The 18908-nt window shown below is 39.4% G+C and overlaps 1 protein-coding gene across 2 annotated transcripts in view; it reads right to left on the bottom strand.

The window, feature by feature from the left end:
- Positions 1-11736: 11736 nt before the first annotated feature.
- The window catches only part of LOC110968839 (paired box protein Pax-6-like), a 32935-nt gene continuing 25763 nt past the window's right edge, over positions 11737-18908 (bottom strand). For both annotated transcript variants that reach the window (XM_051951702.1, XM_022218843.2), the window contains 6 exons: positions 18749-18901; positions 17831-17913; positions 16336-16486; positions 14663-14772; positions 12857-12998; positions 11737-12739 (listed from right to left, as the gene is read on the bottom strand). In XM_051951702.1, coding sequence (XP_051807662.1) covers positions 12654-12739; positions 12857-12998; positions 14663-14772; positions 16336-16486; positions 17831-17913; positions 18749-18901 — 725 coding nt within the window. In that variant the 3' untranslated portion in view covers positions 11737-12653. The remainder of the gene's footprint in view (positions 12740-12856; positions 12999-14662; positions 14773-16335; positions 16487-17830; positions 17914-18748; positions 18902-18908) is intronic.

The following is an 18908-nucleotide window of genomic DNA, read 5'->3' as shown; positions in this document are numbered from 1 at the left end:
CTCCAGAACATTCACTTTGTTGAATGTTCGGCTGTGGTTTAGGGGGTAGAGTGGGTTGTCCACTAATCACAAGGTTGATGGTGTAATCTCTGGCTCCTTCACATGCTGAAATGTCTTTAGGTAAGACACTGAAGCTCAAGTTGCTTCCAATGGCAGGCAGGCATCTTGCATCGAAGCTCTATTGCCATTGACGTGTGAATGGATGAATGAGAAACACTGTGAAGCGCTTTGCATACCACTAAGGTGGAAAGGAGCTAAATAAGTGCAGACCATTAACCATTTGTGTGAAGCCATGGCTGTATGCTTGAGATCATTTTCTTGCTCGAAAGCAAATCTGCAGTTCTCTTGAAGACTGTATCATGTTGTCCTCCAGGATTTTACTGTGCTTCAGTGGACTGCTTTCACCCTCTACCCTTACAGGCCTTTCAGGGCCTGCAGCTGACAAGTATCCCCACATCATGATGCTGCCACCACCGTGCTTCACTGTGGAGATAGTAAATTTGTAATGATAGTTCCTGTCAAACATAACGTCTTTGACCAAACAACTCAGTTTTCGTCTGATCAAACCAAATAACTTTCTTCCAGCTTCTGATAATCTCACGTAGTGATTTAATATGAGTTACTTTTAGCAATGGCTTTTGCTTTCCACCCTCCCATAAAGCTTTGATTGGTGAAAAATCTGGGCAACAGTTCACATCTCAGCCACTGAAACTTCTAACTTTGTCTGAGCAGTCATGGGTGTCTTGGTGGCATCTTTTGATCACTTCAAAACAGGTGAAAACTTCGGAAATCACTTATTTTACATTTTAGATATTTCTTTAATGGGCATTACTGTGTGGAAATTTGCTTTCAACAACATGGCAGTCTTTTCTTGTAAATTCTTATCAAAAACGCCAAAAAATCATGTAGATTAATGAATAATATCCTGATTAATCTTGGCCGACTTTTAAGTCCATACCTGCTTGAACCAAATTCACTAAACATCCTCTGTGTAACACCAGTATATATTTTGTTAATCTTTCTCTGCCTGTGTTCTGCTCTTTCTGCATGTGCAACATATAGTTCCTGCAGTTCTAAAATTTCTAAGGATTTAGTGATTTTTAATCTTGTGTGTCCTCTCCTCTTCCATAAATCCCCTCCATTTTGTTAATAAAGTCTCCATCACAGTAATGAAGCCTTAAGTGTAATTGTGGCAGATTTGACAGTGTGTGCCTGTGTGTGTGTGTTTTAACGTGAGGCAGATTTGTGTTTCTAGCCAGATGAGAATTAAAGTGAATAAGTCACTGCTTGCTTTTTCGTGTAAAGAGATATCCTACCCAGGAACACACTGAAGTGGTTCTTGTTGTAGTTATGCACACTACCGTTCAAAAGTTTGGAGTCATTCAGACAATTTCATGTTTTCCATGAAAACTCACACTTTTATTCATGTGCTAACATAATTGCACAAGGGTTTTCTAATCATCAATGAGCCTTTCAACACCATCAGCTAACACAATGTAGCATTAGAACACAGGAGTGATGGTTGCTGGAAATGGGCCTGTGTTGTGACCTTAAACTTTTGAACGGTAGTGTATATATTAGTAATGTATTAGTAATCCGTCTATATATATCTGCCTGCTTTCAGAAGTATTTCCCATCTGTGTTGCCCCCATTCCTGTTTGGTTTGAATATTGGTTTGTGAGATACAGCACTGTTAAACATATGATAAAGAGCGGGTCGATTTATTGGCCTCTTCTTGTAGAGGAATCCATCCATCCATCCTCTATACACCGCTTTATCCTCACTAGGGTCGCGGGAGGTGCTTTAGCCTATCCCAGCTGACTCGGGCGAAGGCAGGGGACACCCTGGACAGGTTGCCAGTCTGTCGCAGGGCTACACACACAGACAAACAATCACACTCACATTCACACCTACGGGCAATTTAGAGTAATCAATTAACCTCAGCATATTTTTGTAGACTGTGGGAGGAAGCCGGAGTACCTGGAGAAAACCCACGCATGCACAGGGAGAACATGCACACTCCATGCAGAAAGATCCCAGGCCCACCCCGGGAATCGAACCGGGGATCTTCTTGCTGCAAGGCAAAAGTGCTAACCACTACTTCACTGTGCAGCCCTTGTAGATGAATCTAATTTCTAAAATGTGTGACTAACAGTTTAAATCACACCTGAAATACTAATTAATACTAATGCTAAAAAAAATAACACTTTAAAATAAGTGCATTATTTCTCATATTCTGGTTTATTCTGAACATACAATGAGCCTAAACCAGAGGATAAGAGAAATCAACAAGGAGAAATTGTTGTGTTGTGCTCAACTGTTATGACTTCTATATTCCTCATGTACATCTGCACATAGAAAACTATATAATGTAATGGACATTACAGTGATATTACTATATTTAGAGATGTATAATAGTGTAATGCTTAGACAAATATGAGTGTGCTTTGAGCTGATAGTGGCTGCTAAGGTGAAAATGAAGCTTAGAGAAAGTTCAGTCTGAAAGAGTGTCTCATACTATTTACATGCTCTCTCTCTCTCTCCCTCACTCTCGCTCTCTCTCTCTCTCTCTCTCTCTCTCTCTCTCTTTTACATACAGTTTTTACATCGTCATTGTGAGTTAGCGTTTGGAATCAGTGATCTATTTACAAAATGCTAGATTCTCCTGTTGCTCCACGACTTTGAAAAATGTCCTAACTTATCTCACTTAGCTAACAGTCAGTGAAGGATGAGTTTCGGGACAATTCAAGTACTTAAGTGTGGCATGTCGGTTTGCCAGACTATATTAAGTGCATAGATAAAAGGCAAACAAGCACTTTAGCCTGAAACGTGTTGTACCTCATAGTAACAACCTTTTTCAAAGTGTTTATTTTTCAAGACAAAGCTCAGGAGAGGACAGTAAACAGTGGCACACGTTATTTGGGGTAAATGTTGACATAGGGTTGTGTCAGGCATTCTTAGGACAGCCAGAGCCAGCCAACATACTTCATTTAGCAGTACTGACACCCTTTCAGTTTGTTAAGTCAGCGTTAAGCTCCCATCGTCATGAGTCGAGCTAAATTCTTGACTGAGCATCCCAACTGGAATTCCTTCCATTCTGCCATTCATTCATCCACAGCAACAACAAACTGAGCCCAAAACACTGCGGGTTTCAGGTAGTGAATCTCAGCTGCTGAATGGCCTCATAGGCCCGCTCTGAGGCTGTGTTTAGATCTGCTGCAGTTGCATTGAGATGTACTGAGCCGTATTAAGATGTTGGGATGGAGTATTGAAGCTGCATTGAGAAGCACTGAGGTTGAATTGAGATGTTTTGAGCCATATTTAAATTGTATTGAAGCTGTATTGAGATGTATCAGAGCACAGCTAATTGAAGCTGAGCAGCAGAGAATGTCATGCTTTCTAGCTGGACAGGATTGTCTCTGGTGTTGCAGCATGGCATTGTGGTCTAAAGGGATCCTCCACGCTATTGTGGCATAAGGAGATTGTGCACAGTAGAAAGTAAGAAAAGGAGAAAAAGCCATCAACAGAAGGAACACTCAAAGCTGCCAGAGGTGATGCAAGTCTGTTTGGCTGTGTGTTGTCTGTCTGAGCTATCTGTCCCAATAGAAGAGCTGGGTTCAGATTAAATGTGTCCAGTGTGTGGCCCAGGCCAACCTCTTTATTTGATACGTGGATCAGTATGACCTCTACATTTGATGTGCAGAGCAGCCTAACCCTTCTTTTGTCCTGAGGAAAAGCTTCTAATACTGAGAGCAAAAGCCTTTAGAGGACTCGACTTAGAAGTTAGCGTGGCACACCAAAACTCTGCCTACACACTGGCCACTCGGTTATCACTCCAACAGGCAGTGTAGCATTTGATTAGGGGTTTTCTGTCTAATTTGATGTAGATCATTTGGATTCCCTCTAACCAACTTTAATGTCTAAAATTGTTGTCCGACAATAGAAGATACGGGTGAATTGAGTTTGGTGATCAATATTGAGAAAATTATTATTTTTCATTTTTATTCACCAATTTTAGAGAAAAATACTTTTGCATATTTCAATAAGAAAAGCACTTCTTTTCATGTTGTGCCATGTTGCTGGTAATGTGTAAGTATTTGAAAACAAAAACTTCTTCAAATAATCATGTGAATTCTTTATATTTCCTCAAGGCAAAATATGAATAAAGTTGTACCAAAAACTCCTGACTTGCTGCACAACTGTTTTTTGGGACATTACAATTTCCTGATGCACCCTTAATTTCTCAGATGCAGGTAGATCCTAGCTAAGCACACTGTGCACAGAGGAATTTGTGTGGGTGAATCTCCACTCAGTCACAGCAACCGTGACAGGTGTTTTACCAAAGATTACTTTAACACAGACTGAAGTTAGAAGTACTCTTCCCCGCTGACATGTTTTCAACTGATTTTACGTACCTGGGCTAATTTCTACTAACAAAGTCTTCTAAATGTGTTTTCTTATGAGCAGAGTTCATTTTATTGCAGTAGATCATGCATATTTCACTTTCTCTAAATTTCACTTCAACATATGATCCACATGAAGGCATCATGAAAGTGAAGAAGCAGACTTTGAATTTTTTTCCACCTCACTGTCAACAGTTTACAATCACATATTTACCAAAGAGAATTGTCTCAGTAACTGTTTCCAGCAGGTGTACGGATATTCCAGAGTGACAAGCACTCAGTGTTAATTTCTTTAATATGCGAATCATGTTATTTCGCAAGTACTGTATACAAATGACGTAGCGTATTTTGAAAGATATTTTTATTTCATTTTACTTTTATTTATTAATGTAACAATGAAAGGTTTATATACCATCACTGACAACGTTTTGTCGTTTCTTTTAAATATGATACATCTACTCCTAGCAACTATAACATCTCAAATGGTCTCACTCGCTCCAACTTGACTTCCTCCTACTATCTCAACGCAATAAAAGAACCTCACACTACTTCAAACATTGATACTAATGTTACTAGTGAATTTGAATTGTCATTGCCAAGCATTTAGTACACGGCCATTGTCCATCCAGCCATTATCTATACACTGCTTAATCCTCATTAGGGTTCTGGACTCCATCCCAGATGACTTAGGGTGAAGGCAGGGCACACCCTGGACAGGTCGCCAGTCTATCACAGGGCTACACATAGAGACAAACAATCACACTCACATTCACACCTACGGAAAATTCAGAATCAGGTGACTACCTCATGAAGCTCATCGAGAGAATGCCAAGAGTGTAAAGCAGTAATCAAAGCAAAGGATGGCTACTTTGAGGAATCTGAAATATAAAACATGTTTTGACTTATTTCACACTTTTTTGTTTACTACAGAATTCCATATGTGTTCATTCATAGCTTTGATACCTTCAGTGAGAATCTACACTGTAAATAGTCCTGAAAATAAAGAACTTTTAGCTTTTTACTGGTAGTGTATACAGAACGGACTAATGGCTCGGTTTTGTCCTTGTATGTAGCGTGGATTGTGGGATCTTATGTACACAAGTGTCTCCTCTTCTAAGCTATGTCGAATCAATTCAGTTTGTGACAGGTGGACAGCAGTCATTTTCTAGACACATTTCAAGAATTAATAAAGGAAACAAGATGCATCCGATCACACAAATTTCACAGCAAGGATGAAGTGTGCAAAAAAAGTTTTTCCCTTCTGCTGATATGCTATATTAATAAAACAAAGGTATAAAATAAAGATAAGATAGCAAGCTACCCTCAGCTATTAAAATGTAAAGTATATTTGCGATGGGATCGACCATGAATAAGCTGCAATAAACAACGGTGAAAACTGTTGAAAAACACGAGGATTTAAAATTCTCGGTTTCTCAAATCCTTTACTACAGCTTGAGCTGTGGAGCGATCAGAATGCACATCCATCTATTTATGACCAGTTTAGAAATGTTGATTTTATCCACTTCTCATTGGGTGCTTGTTTTCAGTTGTCAGACATATCAATGTCATCAGTGAGCTCAATAGAACGTCAACAATAACTCAAACTGGAGGGATTTGAGGTTGGTTGGGGCCCTGCCAGCACTCTCCATTCTCTCTTTCATAGCTTCTACAGACGCAGCATTAAAACCAGTGACAGGTGACACTAATTATCTCGTCACCAGAGCTCATCACAGTAACAGTTTCTTTACTAAGGTGCTCTTTCCCCGGTTGAAAGAAAGATATCAAAGAGAATCCGACACTGAGCTGATTCCCATCTGCTCCTTGTCGTTTCATTCCAGTTTGCTTTCATCTCTGTCAGTCCACTCTGTCCATCCATCTCTTTATGTCTGTGAAAAGACAGAATGCTTTTCTGTAATTCCATCCTGCTATGATTACCATGCAAATGCATTTCATTAGGATGTAAATGATCAACATAATGATGATATTTAATTAGAATGTAAATGATGATTATTTGTATGAAGATATCAGCAGCTGTGGGAGAGAACTGTGACAGCGAGCTGCTGTCACTGACTGACTGAATGAATGGATGGCTGCCCTTTCATTCATCTAACAACAATATCCTCTTCTTCCCTCCTCATTCATTTGTCTCCCTGTTTCTCTTTCTGTTCTTTATGCCTGAGGACTTACACACACAGACACGTATTCACATGCACATTTTTTCACTCAATTGATGCAGTTCTACAGCATTTGAGGATCAATTTGGTTTTTTTAAGCTAAAACTGTTTACGTACAGGAAGTCCTACATCTTGTGACTGTTCTTAAAAGTAATGTTGGGATTGTACTGCATGATCATCATGGTTCAACCAATTAGAGATGGGGTGAGCCTAAATGTAATCAGCTGAACTAAAACAAGACTATGATGACATGTGCGGCAGTTTTGGTTTGCTAATCAAGTCAAAATGAAAATGTAATGGACAGACAAATGAACTAAAACCAAAACATTTTACAAAACCATCTTTTGTTCAGAGGTTGATTTAGTTGCACTAAAAAAAAAGAAATATCTTGCCTACAGTAATGCATCATCAGTGGTATTTTCTGACATTACTGATTCTTAGAAGTGACATATTTATAAACTAAAATAAACTAAAATGTCCACAAGAAGTAGCAACAAAATATTGCAAAAAGGTATCTTGGAGAAAACACGTCCCAGTGAGAAGACATTCTTAAACTTTGTTTACAGCATTAATATGTATATATACAGGTAAAAAGGAATTGTTTCTTCTTTTTTTTTTTTTTACCTGTGTACATGTGAGCGCGCACTGTTCTCTCATTTGTTTAATTTGTTGAGGCCATTTTCTATGTTGGCAGATGGTTTTAACCTTGCTAATCCAGAGGAAACTTTGCAACCTTACTGTGAGAGAACTCAACTGAATTGAATGATTCTCCACCAGGGCTGCACAGTGGTGCTGCTTGATGGTTTCCACTTTCGCCTTGCAGCTAGAAGATGCCTGGTTTGTCTCCCGGCCTTCCTAGGATCTTTCTGCATTGAGTTTGCATGTTGTCCCTGTACATACGTGGGTTTTCTCCAGGTACTCCGGCTTCCTCCCACAGTCCAAAAACGTGACAGAATGGCGACCTGTCCGAGGTGTCCCCTGCCTTCGCCCCAAGTCAGCTAGGATAGGCTCCAGCTCCCCCGCGACCCTAATGAGGAGTAAGTGGTGTATAGATAACGATGGATTGATTCTCCACCACCTCAATGTGCCTTTGTCGGCTTTGTTTTATTTGTTTATCAGGAAAAATACAGTTAACTGCCAAGAAATGATCTTGCCTATGTGGACTAGGTGTGGCACGCTTCTGCAAGCCCACCTGCGTCTAATTGAATTCATTAAACAGGATCAGGAAAGTAACACGTCTCACAGTTGATTTTCTACATCATGGAAAATGAAGTCACAGTAAACAGTGGTGACTGTGAATGAAGTACTCACAGTTACCTTTGTGGAGTTTTGGAGAACCTTCCTGAAGAGAAACCACCAATCAGGTCTTTATGGTAGAATGAGCAGCAGTCACTAAACGGCAAATGACAGTCTGCCGTGAGTTTACCAAAAGGCATGATATTTGTGGAGAGAAGTGCAGATCTGTTGCGGCCACAAACTTTAAAAACAGATTTGATAGTCTTTTCATCTTCAGCATGATCAAGATACTGAAGTTCAGGTGGAGTTTTAATCAGCAACAATTTGCACTTGTTTGCTTGTAGAGTGTTGGTTGAGGGCCTTCACAATAATGATTAAAATAATTCCATTTTTTAATTGATCATATATGTTTCCTCAAAACGTTTGAAAGAAAAGTTCAGATAGGAGGAGGAAAGTTTGATTGCATTTATTAATCTGTGACTTTGTGACACACACACAATGATCCAGTTAGGACCAGAATAACTTAATAATCTTGATATCTTGTTATCACTCTTGTTTTAATGATGGATGGTAGAACGGATCACTCTCCAAACACTCCTTGATAACTACAGTTCCTGTAATGCTGCTTGTTGCAGACAGTAATTGATAGGTGCTGACATGATGTGATGCAAAATGCAGTGAAACTTTTGAGCATGGAGCTGCAGGTAATCTGTCTTAGAACCCCTCTCTCTTTCTCTCTGTGACAGCCATCAGCTCCTCTTTCTCTTTTTTCCAGTCCTTTGTTAGGTAAATGAGGAGAGGTTGACCTCATTCTCATTTTGCAGCCACCTGCTGGCCAATGGAGGGCAGAAAGAAATGACAACTTGAATGAATGAATGAATGAATGAATGAAACAAAAGAAGAGATGTAGGAGATGTTTCTTTTTTTTTCTCCACAATGGCTCACTACTGGATTTGCAGTGTGTGGCATTTGCGTGGCACTTAGAAGGTTTGTGTGTGAGTAAGTGATGTCATTCCATTGCTGGTTTCTGCTCCTGGACTTGTAAGGCTAAATGTATCTGGAAATGGGAAAGCTTTGAATTCACCCTCAAAAAGAATTGCACTTCAACCAATGAGATTTTTTTTTTAGATGTGATGGTCAAGCAGTTGATTTTGCAGAAGTTGGAAATAAAACCACATGTTGAAAACCCAACCAAACACAGAGAATGTCAGTTCGGTTAAATTTGGATTAACATATTTGTGTCTGAAGTCACTGTTTACAGTTTTAGTGTTAAACCAGAATTAGATCTTTCTTAACCCCAAGAAAGTGCTGCTGGTACCTTAACATATCTGTAGAAAATGTTGACATTTCTTTGCAGTTGATGGTTGACATTCTGAAAACTCATCTCTGTGTATCAAAGTTACATATTTAGAAGTTGAAATGAAAATAATATTTCCTGCCTTCAGATGTCTTAGATGTAACTCTACGTTGTTGCGTCTTTTAGAAAGTTCAGATCTACAAAGTCCTCCCCTTCTCTCCACCGATTCCTCCCTACTCTGTATCCTGTATTGAAAACAATGGATTTGGTCTTTGTTGCGACAATTCAGAAGTTGTGTTCAAAACACAGATTTACCTTTGTTAGAGGTTGGAAGGAAGTCACAAAGACATTTCCCTCAAAATGTGACTGCTGCTGCAGGGCAGAATGGGTCCATAATTTAGACCACGAATGCAATATTGGGTCAGTCTCCACTTACTACCTCTCCGTGACACCTCAGCCTTAGCGTCTGCTTTTGGGTCCAACTAAAACACTACTCAGACATCATATTGATTATTGTTCTACTCTTTATAGTCACTATATTTTCAGGGTTAATGAACAGAAGGAAGCCAGGCCTAGGTTCTCAGGTACTGTGATTTCCTTTTCATGTCTCTGAAATCATCTTTAACTGTTGAACCTGAACAGTTTCTGATATTTTATATTGTAATATTGCAATTATTGACCATCAAAGCATTGGGGCAAACAGCACCTTTTCTTTACCGTGTTTGATTCCAAAAATATGACCCAAAGTTTATAATTTGGTTGTCACCCGAAGAGAAAAGGTCAAGAAGCATTTTTGCAGTGGCTACATTTATGAAACTATGTAGGGCCCAAAATTTAACACCTGCTACCTGAATTATACCTTTGTCTCTTTCACTTTTGACTGCTTCGATGCAGTATAAAAGGGCCTGACCATTTAAATTAAAGCAAAACCCCTAATCTTGAGCACCGTTTTGAAGCACATAATTAGATAGACCATTCATCAGCCCCTCTCACACTGATTGAGTTGTAGTGTCCCTGGTTTATTGACTGATCTGACTGATGACAACCTGAATGTGAAGTTGTCCTCTCACAGCATGAACATTCCAGTTCATACCAGCTGACCTCTCTCATAGAAATCATAGAAGCCTCACGCCACTGTCCAGCATAGGCTGGCGATGCGTCACCGGCCGCCATCTTAGAACGGGAATGAAGTTGTAAACAACGTCTGGTACATGCCAGACCATTACACAGACACAGTATTCCGGTCATAACTTTCCTTGTAATGCATAGATTTCGACATGGTATGGCTCATTTGAAAGCTTACGAGGTCGTCTTTTGATTACACTCCCAAAGAGATGGTGTCAATCAGCAGAACAAGTTTTAGGGACCCTTTTCCTGCAACTGTTTGCTGTGTTGACCTGTTGTGATGTCAGGTTTCTCACCATGATAAGCAGCTTCTAAGTTTTATTTATTTAATCTACTGATTATTCCTTTTTTGTGCCGCATTTCCATATGGGATTAACATCTTTGAACAATTATCTTGAAATTACGGTGAAGTTTCATATTAAGTTAATAAAAATTTTGAGGGTTTTTCTCTTTTCTCATTTTCAGTGCTTTACTACTAAAGAATTTTCAAAGCTGGCACAAAGTTGGAACCATGCCTAAATTCTTCAATTTACTTGTGTTCCATGCGTGCATGAAAAAAAGCTCGATATAATATTGATTTCATTAACTGCTCATCAAAAACAATATATCCTTTTCTAAGTTCAGTATGAGTTTATTTCTGAAACCCAATTTGTCATCTCTGTGTGTACTTCTCCAAAGATATAGCCACATCAGGGCTACATCTACAAACACAAACTATTGTTTGAAGAGCACATGAATAACAATTATGGAATTGTATATTGGTGCAAACATACAAATAAATTCATTTCAAACTTGACAGGTGCTGTAGCTCATTGACAAGCAACATACGCAAGCCAACTATACATGATCATGGCATCGTGGAAGTGACAGACTGACAACGTCTTGGTATCATACCATGGGTTTCTGCTACAATATCTGGTGAAATCTGTGATAAGGTCAATGGAAAGGACATACTCACTTGTGGAATGTGATTCCTTGTGCCCTTGTGTTTGGGTTGCGTTGTATTGTACAGCCCCAGGTCGCACAAGACTGTGGCATTTTGAGATTTGTTGTCAATCGGTGTGTGATAAACACGCTTATTGCTGGTTTGTTTACTCTCGTTCGCTCCCGTTCCAAGATGGCGGCGCACTTACACATCACTCATTGGCCGGTGAGGCATCTAGTATATCTATTTATATCTATGACCTCTCTGTGTTGAGTTGCATGTTCCTCCCAAGCCTGCATGGGTTTTCTCCTGGCTTCCTACCATAGTCAGAGACATGTACTTTGGTCACTTGGTGACATAAAATTGGCAGTAGATATCATGCTGAACACTCATGATGGTCTGTAAGCCATATAGTGGACCGGTGATCCTGTCCAGGGCGGACATCTCCTTTCTCAGTTTCAGGTGGGAAAGGCACCAGCCACATCAGCAAGGACTTTCTCAATTGTCAGGCTTAAAACATCTCTTGATGCACTTTCTAGTAATCTGTTAAACAAAGTACATTTGAAATAACTTTATTGTGGAAACCCTCCCAAATCACTTAAGACAAATGCTTTACACTTTGAAATTAGAAACAGATTTACATCCCATACACAATCTTATGTTCACTTTTTAAAACCTCACAAAGTGTTTGTTGTGCTTACAGACGTCCAGTCATTGGTTTACTGATGAATTTTGTGACGATGGAGCAAACAGACATGCCAGTTAAGAGATCACATTCATGTCAGGGTTTTTACAATACCAAACACAAATCACCAGACTCCATGTTCCGAAATTCTGTACACATTCGAGGCAAGGGCTTTTGGAAACTGCTGCTGCAAGAAAATCATAGCACACAGTTCATTTCAAGTTTCATGAAGTTCTTCCCTTTACATTTAAGTCAACATCACAGCAGCTCTATTAAAGTTACCAACGGAAAATGTGAGTAATATGCCTCCCACAGAATGGCTAAATGGACACTGAGCAGTTTAATTCTGTCTGGAGCTTATTTGTTACCAATAGATGGTCCACCTTTCTGTGCTCCCTGAGTAAAGCTCAAGCTAGAGCTTTTCATTCTGTACTAGCGCCAAACTGTCCAAAGCCACCAGATTTTGAATGGCAGCTGATGGATATGATCCGCTGAGAGAACTCTCAAAGACCTTCGATCCATTCAGAGCTGAATCTGTACCTGTTTACAGTATTATTAAAATCCTTTCGGTTATGAAGACAATCCCAATTGTTTGTGTCCTATTTAGTTTGAATATTTGGTTGTACTTTTCCTCAAAAGCAAAAATGAGAATATTTACTTGCTGTGGTACAGCTTATTTCAACCAATAAAAGGTCTTTTTTGACATTCAAGCTGTAAAGATAGGATAGGTCATACTTTGACCTATAAAGTCCTGTTGCTGTAGTCACTAGTGATGATGACTGCCAGCGTTGCCAACCGCGGTGAGACATCACTGCAGGCGTGGCCAGTACTGTGACATGTCCGTTTCACTTCCTGGAACTTGGACTGGAACCGAGACACCAGGGGAAATCAGACCTGGTGAAAGAAGGACAGGCAGGTCATTGTCAGAGTGTATTAATTTGCATCTCACCAGTGCAGGCCGAAGTGAAGGTATGTAGAGCATCTACCAGAAGGCTCTTTGTATCGTCCTACCGGTTGATGACGTTGCAGAGGTTGTCATTGACTGGCTGCTGATGTGTGGCTGCATATGGGGAGGAGTATATGTCTCGTAGCTTCTTCCATTTACAGTGGGGCTGGTGGGCAACATGCAGGAATAAGAGGTCTGGTTGGATGCCTGGAAAAATACATTCATATGACTGATCAAAACAGCAGAGAGCCCACAGAGCGCAATTTGGCATCAATATTGTTACATCATTTTAATAAGAAGGTAACTTTCTTCAAATTCATTTTGAAAATCACTAAATCAATTGGCATTTTTGTACATCAAATCCTATGGGTACCCAGACTGAAATATAATCCTGCATTAAAACATGTAAGGGGTGACTGATATGGGTCAGCAGCCAAAGATGCAGTGGAAAAGATGAAATACGGTGCACCAAGTTCAGTTTGAAATGTGTAGTACAGATCAAAAAATGTCAGTTTATCAGACACATACACACACAAAAAAAAGCTTGGTTGGGGGTTTACACTGAGCCCTGTTCATCCATAGGAAACTTTCCCAAATACATTTTTAAGCGCCTGTAATCAAAACATGAATACAGCTCCAGCCAAAGACAAATACTCCCTTACATTAAGATGTCATTTCTACCTCTAGTTATAAGTGTGTTGGTTAAAGGTGAGGAAGCACACCAGAACATTCCATTATACATTAAGACTGACTTTTGTGCTGCCCCTTGATTCCCTGCTCTCTGAGCTGGTCTGAGCAGATCAGTACACACCCTCCCTAACAATACACAAACCCTTTATTTGATGTTTCCCTCACTTTTTCACTTCTATTATGTGATTGCAAGAAGCTGTTGTGAAATAATCAATGAAGTCTCTTCGGTTGTGTTCACACTAACATGTCAATTTGATAAATTACTACAGTGCAAATGCTTATTGGGATGATAAACTCTGTACTGTTACAAACATAGATCATATTGAGTGTAGGATCTTCAATATATCTTAAAATGTGACTTCAACTTATATAAAGCCGTTGTATCCTTTTCACACTATATTGGACCTGTAAATATGTTATGACAAGAAGGAGTTTTGTGTCTAAATGGAATGAAAGTTGTGAGGGTGACTGGCCATGACTGTCCAAACAGAGTATAACAATCTACTCTGCATTGCACTTACTATGCTATTAATCTGCACACTGTTTGCATCTCACTACAAGCTACATATGTAGTATATTTAATACCAGAGCCTGAAACCATAACAGTAAACCTATGAATCAGTTTCAGTGTTGGCTTGTTCTGTATATCCCCAGTCACTCTGTATTCATTATGCATCACTTTCTACGTATCATCTATGATTCTCATACCATGCATGTATGCCAACATGTGTTTTGTGTTTCCTTGTCCTCCTCCCCCATCCCCTCTACCTCTTCTGTCTCTCTCAACCTGCCCGGCCAGTGGCAGATGGGTCCCCCCGTATGAGCCAGGTTCTGCTCAAGGTTTCTTCCTCTTAAAAAGGAGCTTTTTCTTGCCCCTGTCCCCTTAAGGCTTGCTCTGGGGGTTCAGGCATGTGGGTTCTGTAAAGCATCTTGAGACATATGATGTGATTGGTGAAATGTATTGTCTCAGGTCCACTAGGTATCCAAGCACAACAAAGTTGCTGCAGGTGAGCCTACCAATGACAATGAGCTTGGTAGTATTGGTGTACTGGGCTGGGAGCACTTTATTAAGATCTGCGCTGTGCCATTGGGTTCACAAAACAGAGCCCTAGGTGTGACAATGCTTTGCTACAGACCACAGAGTAGTTGTGTACTGTGCTCTTGTGTAAAATAAAGCTTACTTGCATAGGCAGGCTGGCAGCCATACTGAAGCTGGGCATTGCTGGTAGGCTATAGCTGTTGGAGCCGACTGGATCTGACCTTCCCAACATGGATCCTGATGAAAAGGACACTGAAGAGACAGGGATAGCCAAAGGAGAGAATGATAACACAAAAGTTGTGTACAGTATTATTGAGAGAAATATGTAGTGGATTGCATGTTAAGTTATTCAGTCTGATGCCTGAGTTTCAGTCCAACATTTTTTGTTTTTTAAGAGCATAAGAAATCAAAGTTTGTCTGTATATCCATAACAAAAATTATTTGTCTAAATAAAATACATTGTAAAGCTACCAAAGTCACACCTTAAATCAGGAACCATCCGATCAGAGAACACCAAAAAGTATGCATATGTCAAAACTTTTGATGACGGACTGTAGCCACTTTCTGCATTTTTTCTCTTAGAAGAACCCATGTTGATAAACGGTCGCAGAACAAGTCAGAAAAGTAATTTGGAGCCAATTCCCAAAATCATCTGTGCAAACAATTGTTTGTAAGTATAAAGTGCTCGGCACAGTTGTGTCATTGCAATGATCAGAAAACTAAAATTATCATCTGCTGCTGAAAGACAATTGGTAAGGATGGTCAAGAGTCAACCAAGAATCACCAAAAAGCAGCTCAAAATCTGCTGGTGTCAGTGTCTACAGTCAAGGTTGTTTTTCATCTCCATGGTCTGGGAGGCTGCAGTGCAACCAAGAAGCCTTTCCTCTTTAAATGGAACCTTAAGACTCAATTTAAGTTTGCTGCTGATCACATGGACAAAGAAAATGCCTTCTGGAGGAAAATCTTTTGGTCAAATCGAACAAAAAAAAGTAAATATCTTTGGGAGAGAGAAGGTGAGATCTTTAATCCCAAGAACACCAAACCTACCATCAGGCATGGTGGTGGTAGTATTACGCTCTGGGACTGTTCTGGTGCTGGTGAAAGTGGTGCTTTACACAAGCAAATGGAATAATGTAGAAGGAGGATTACCTCCACATTGTTCTGGAAAACCTAAAATCAGGAACCTTTTAAGGTTGGGTCTTGGATGCAGCTGGACAATGACCCCAAACACACATCAAAAATGGTAAAGAAAAGACTAAATTGGTCTAAAATTTAGGTTTTTAGACTGGGTTCGCCTTTCCTGACTTAAACCCCTGTGCTGAAAATACAAACCATTGTCAGAAAGCTAACAGGAATGGTCAGAGATACAACCAGAAGCTTAAAGACAGCTACCAAAGCACTTAGTTGAGGTATAAATGGCCAAGGAACATTTAATAAAATATTAGAACTGCTGTCTGTATATTTTTGCCCCAGCAGATTTTGTCATATTTCCAGAAGATCTATAATAGATTTTTGAAAGAACCCAAATCCATAATAGCTTTTTTTTTTGTGACAGAGACAAGTGTTTTAATGATTCCATAGAAAATTAAGACTTTTATAGTCCTTGAAAATTCTAGACTGCCATGATATACATGGTCTTTTATAAAGTATATAAACTTTTGTTTACAACTATATCTTATTCACTTTAAAGGGTCGGTTTGCTGTCCCACGGTCATTTTACTGGGTTTAATTTAACACAGTAGAACAGAGCTTATCACATTCATGCTGTTAGTAACACCAGTGGTTGTTTCTGTTGGTGTTTGGCTCCGTCAGTACCTGGTGTTGTAGGTTGTGGTAGAGGCTGGTAAACACTAGAGTTGAAGCTGCTGCTGATAGGAATATGGTTGGAGGAGTTGGTCACCTGACGACGTTGATTTCTCAGCTTCTCCTCTCTTCTCCACTTCGCTCGTCTGTTGGAAAACCATACCTACATATTCCAGAATAGAAATAAATAAAACACTTACACTTACAATAATAAAAGATGTGAAATAAACCCACTGCTTGTGAAAAATAAAAACGTCCCAAGAAAAAATACTTTTTTGACATACTTGGACAAGCAAGCATTTGATCCTCTTTGGTTTCTTCCTGTTAAATAAGTTTTTTTCTACTCACTGTCACCAAGCAGAGGCTCAAATCAAACTGAATTTGTTGTTTTTTTAACAATTGTTTGGTAAGTTCTTCACCTTATGATTTGAAGTGCCTTGAGATGACAACCTTAGTGAATTGGCATTGTATAAATAAAACCAAACTGAACTGATGTGAACATTCTAAGTTTAGGAATTTGGGGGCTTCATTAATGTTGGTGTGTAGTCAGAGCCATTTCTACTTTGTTGGGTGGACCTATTTGAAATGTTGTTTGTAGGCCGTCTTTCCCTATTTCAAGCACTCATGAATCAGCCTGTCCTCAAACAAAAAACGACCACATAGGTCGTCTGTACACGCCCGTATTACGACCCAGTGTTACATTTTGACGTATGCGACCTCTAGCAGTTGAGTAAATATCGACACTCCGGAGTCGCAGGTGAAACGTCAGCATGAACAAAGTTTTATCTAACACTATCCCTGTCCCTATCCTTAACCCTAACCCTAACCATAACCCTAAACCCGTGTTGGGAAAGTGAGGAAAAAGCCGTTTTGCGACGGAAAAGCCGTTTCATGAATTAAATCCCGTAATGTGTTCCTTTTCCCCGTAGGGGGGCTAACGTAAATACGCTCTCACGGGTCGTATTCCGGTACACGGTGCATACGACCGATACGGTCGTATGAATTTGAGGACTTGTTGCATGAATACATACCAAATCTGCAGCATCTTAAAAATACGCATAAAAGATACAAAATGCTACTTTTAAAGTTTAAAATGTTCAATTTGGGGAAGTTAGCTGCATTCTTTACAGACAAATCTAAAAAAATAAATAAATTACGTACACGATAAAATATGAATGGTTGTAATGGCATATCTGGAACACAAGCATAAGTGGTGTAATGAAACCAATACCCCCACTGCATTAAGCCCTGTCTTATCAAGGGCAGTAACATCCTTACGCAACACAGAACAGACTTATGTTTGGAGAGCCAAAATGATCTAAAATGTCACAGTGATGGTCACAGGGCCTTTCAAACCTGTGTAGTTCAAAGTGACTAATAAAGTTATTTGTGTTTAATGATGTACATTATACAAATGAAAGCACAGTGTAATTTTTTTTTTCGTCACAGTTTCAATAAAAATGGAGTATTTGCTTTGCAGGCCTAAATCAAGTGATCTTGTGCCTACCTGTATTCTTGCCTCTGGAAGGTCTATTTTGTTAGCGAGGCGTTCCCGGGCAAACACGTCTGGATAGTGAGTCCTTTCAAATTCTAGAACAAAAGAATTTGGAGACTTGTCATGTAAATATATGGCATCAATACATGATAATAGCGGTTTTGCTAATAGCAGTTCTTATACGTTATTAACCTTCCCCTTTTTCACTGTAAGGCAATTTTTCGTACTATGTTTCGACACTTAAGTGTGTGTACTGTGCTTCTACAGTGCACTAAGTTAATGTTTTTCAGCCTACAATAACTTTTCACTTTGAAATAATTCTCCTATAAATCACTATTAAGTAATGTATGATTTACCACATTTATCCAAAACTGCTTTTTAAAAAAAAAAAAAAAAAAAATTTAAAGACAGCAGTTTCCCTTTCCCTGAAATTGAGATGGAAAACTCCTTCCTCCTGAAAATGAAGGTGCATGATGTCCAGCATGTCGCGTTAAAGTAAAGCTGGGTGTAACTGTTGATAGCAGCAAAAGCTTTAAAAATATGCAGTCAAAAAAGCAAGTAAATCCTCGTTCTACCATTTAGAAAACAAATGAGTACAGATGCAGCAAAACTGTATGTGCAATCAATGACAGTGTCGCAATTTATATACTGCATTACAAGCAGGTCTCAGATTAATAGTACATCATTGCAACCACTTCATAGTCTGTTTAATTAACACAGAAATAGCATAACTCTCCTGCTTATTGCAGTATAGTTTTAAAAACATATTCTATGGTAAACCAATGGCACACATGACAAAGAGCTTTGCTTTTCAAGACTGTTCATGGGGAATGGAGAATTATTTTGATGAGGTGTAAAACAACGGTCCACACCTGTATGTCAGTATATGATGTTGCAATGTGTACCAATCTTCTGATGCCTGTCAGTTACCTTTCTCCAGTGCTTCTATTTGATCTTGCGTGAAAGATGTTCTGTTTCTCTGCAGCTTCCTCTTCAGCTGAAGCCTCATCTGAGTCTCTTCCGAGTCCTCACCATTGGAACTGACTGATATAGTGTTCTCCCCTCCATCCGCCTGCGGACATTCTACACC

Source organism: Acanthochromis polyacanthus, chromosome 8, assembly GCF_021347895.1.
Source record: "Acanthochromis polyacanthus isolate Apoly-LR-REF ecotype Palm Island chromosome 8, KAUST_Apoly_ChrSc, whole genome shotgun sequence".
In the NCBI taxonomy this organism is placed as follows: domain Eukaryota; kingdom Metazoa; phylum Chordata; class Actinopteri; family Pomacentridae; genus Acanthochromis; species Acanthochromis polyacanthus.
This window is presented reverse-complemented; position numbering and strand designations above follow the sequence as displayed.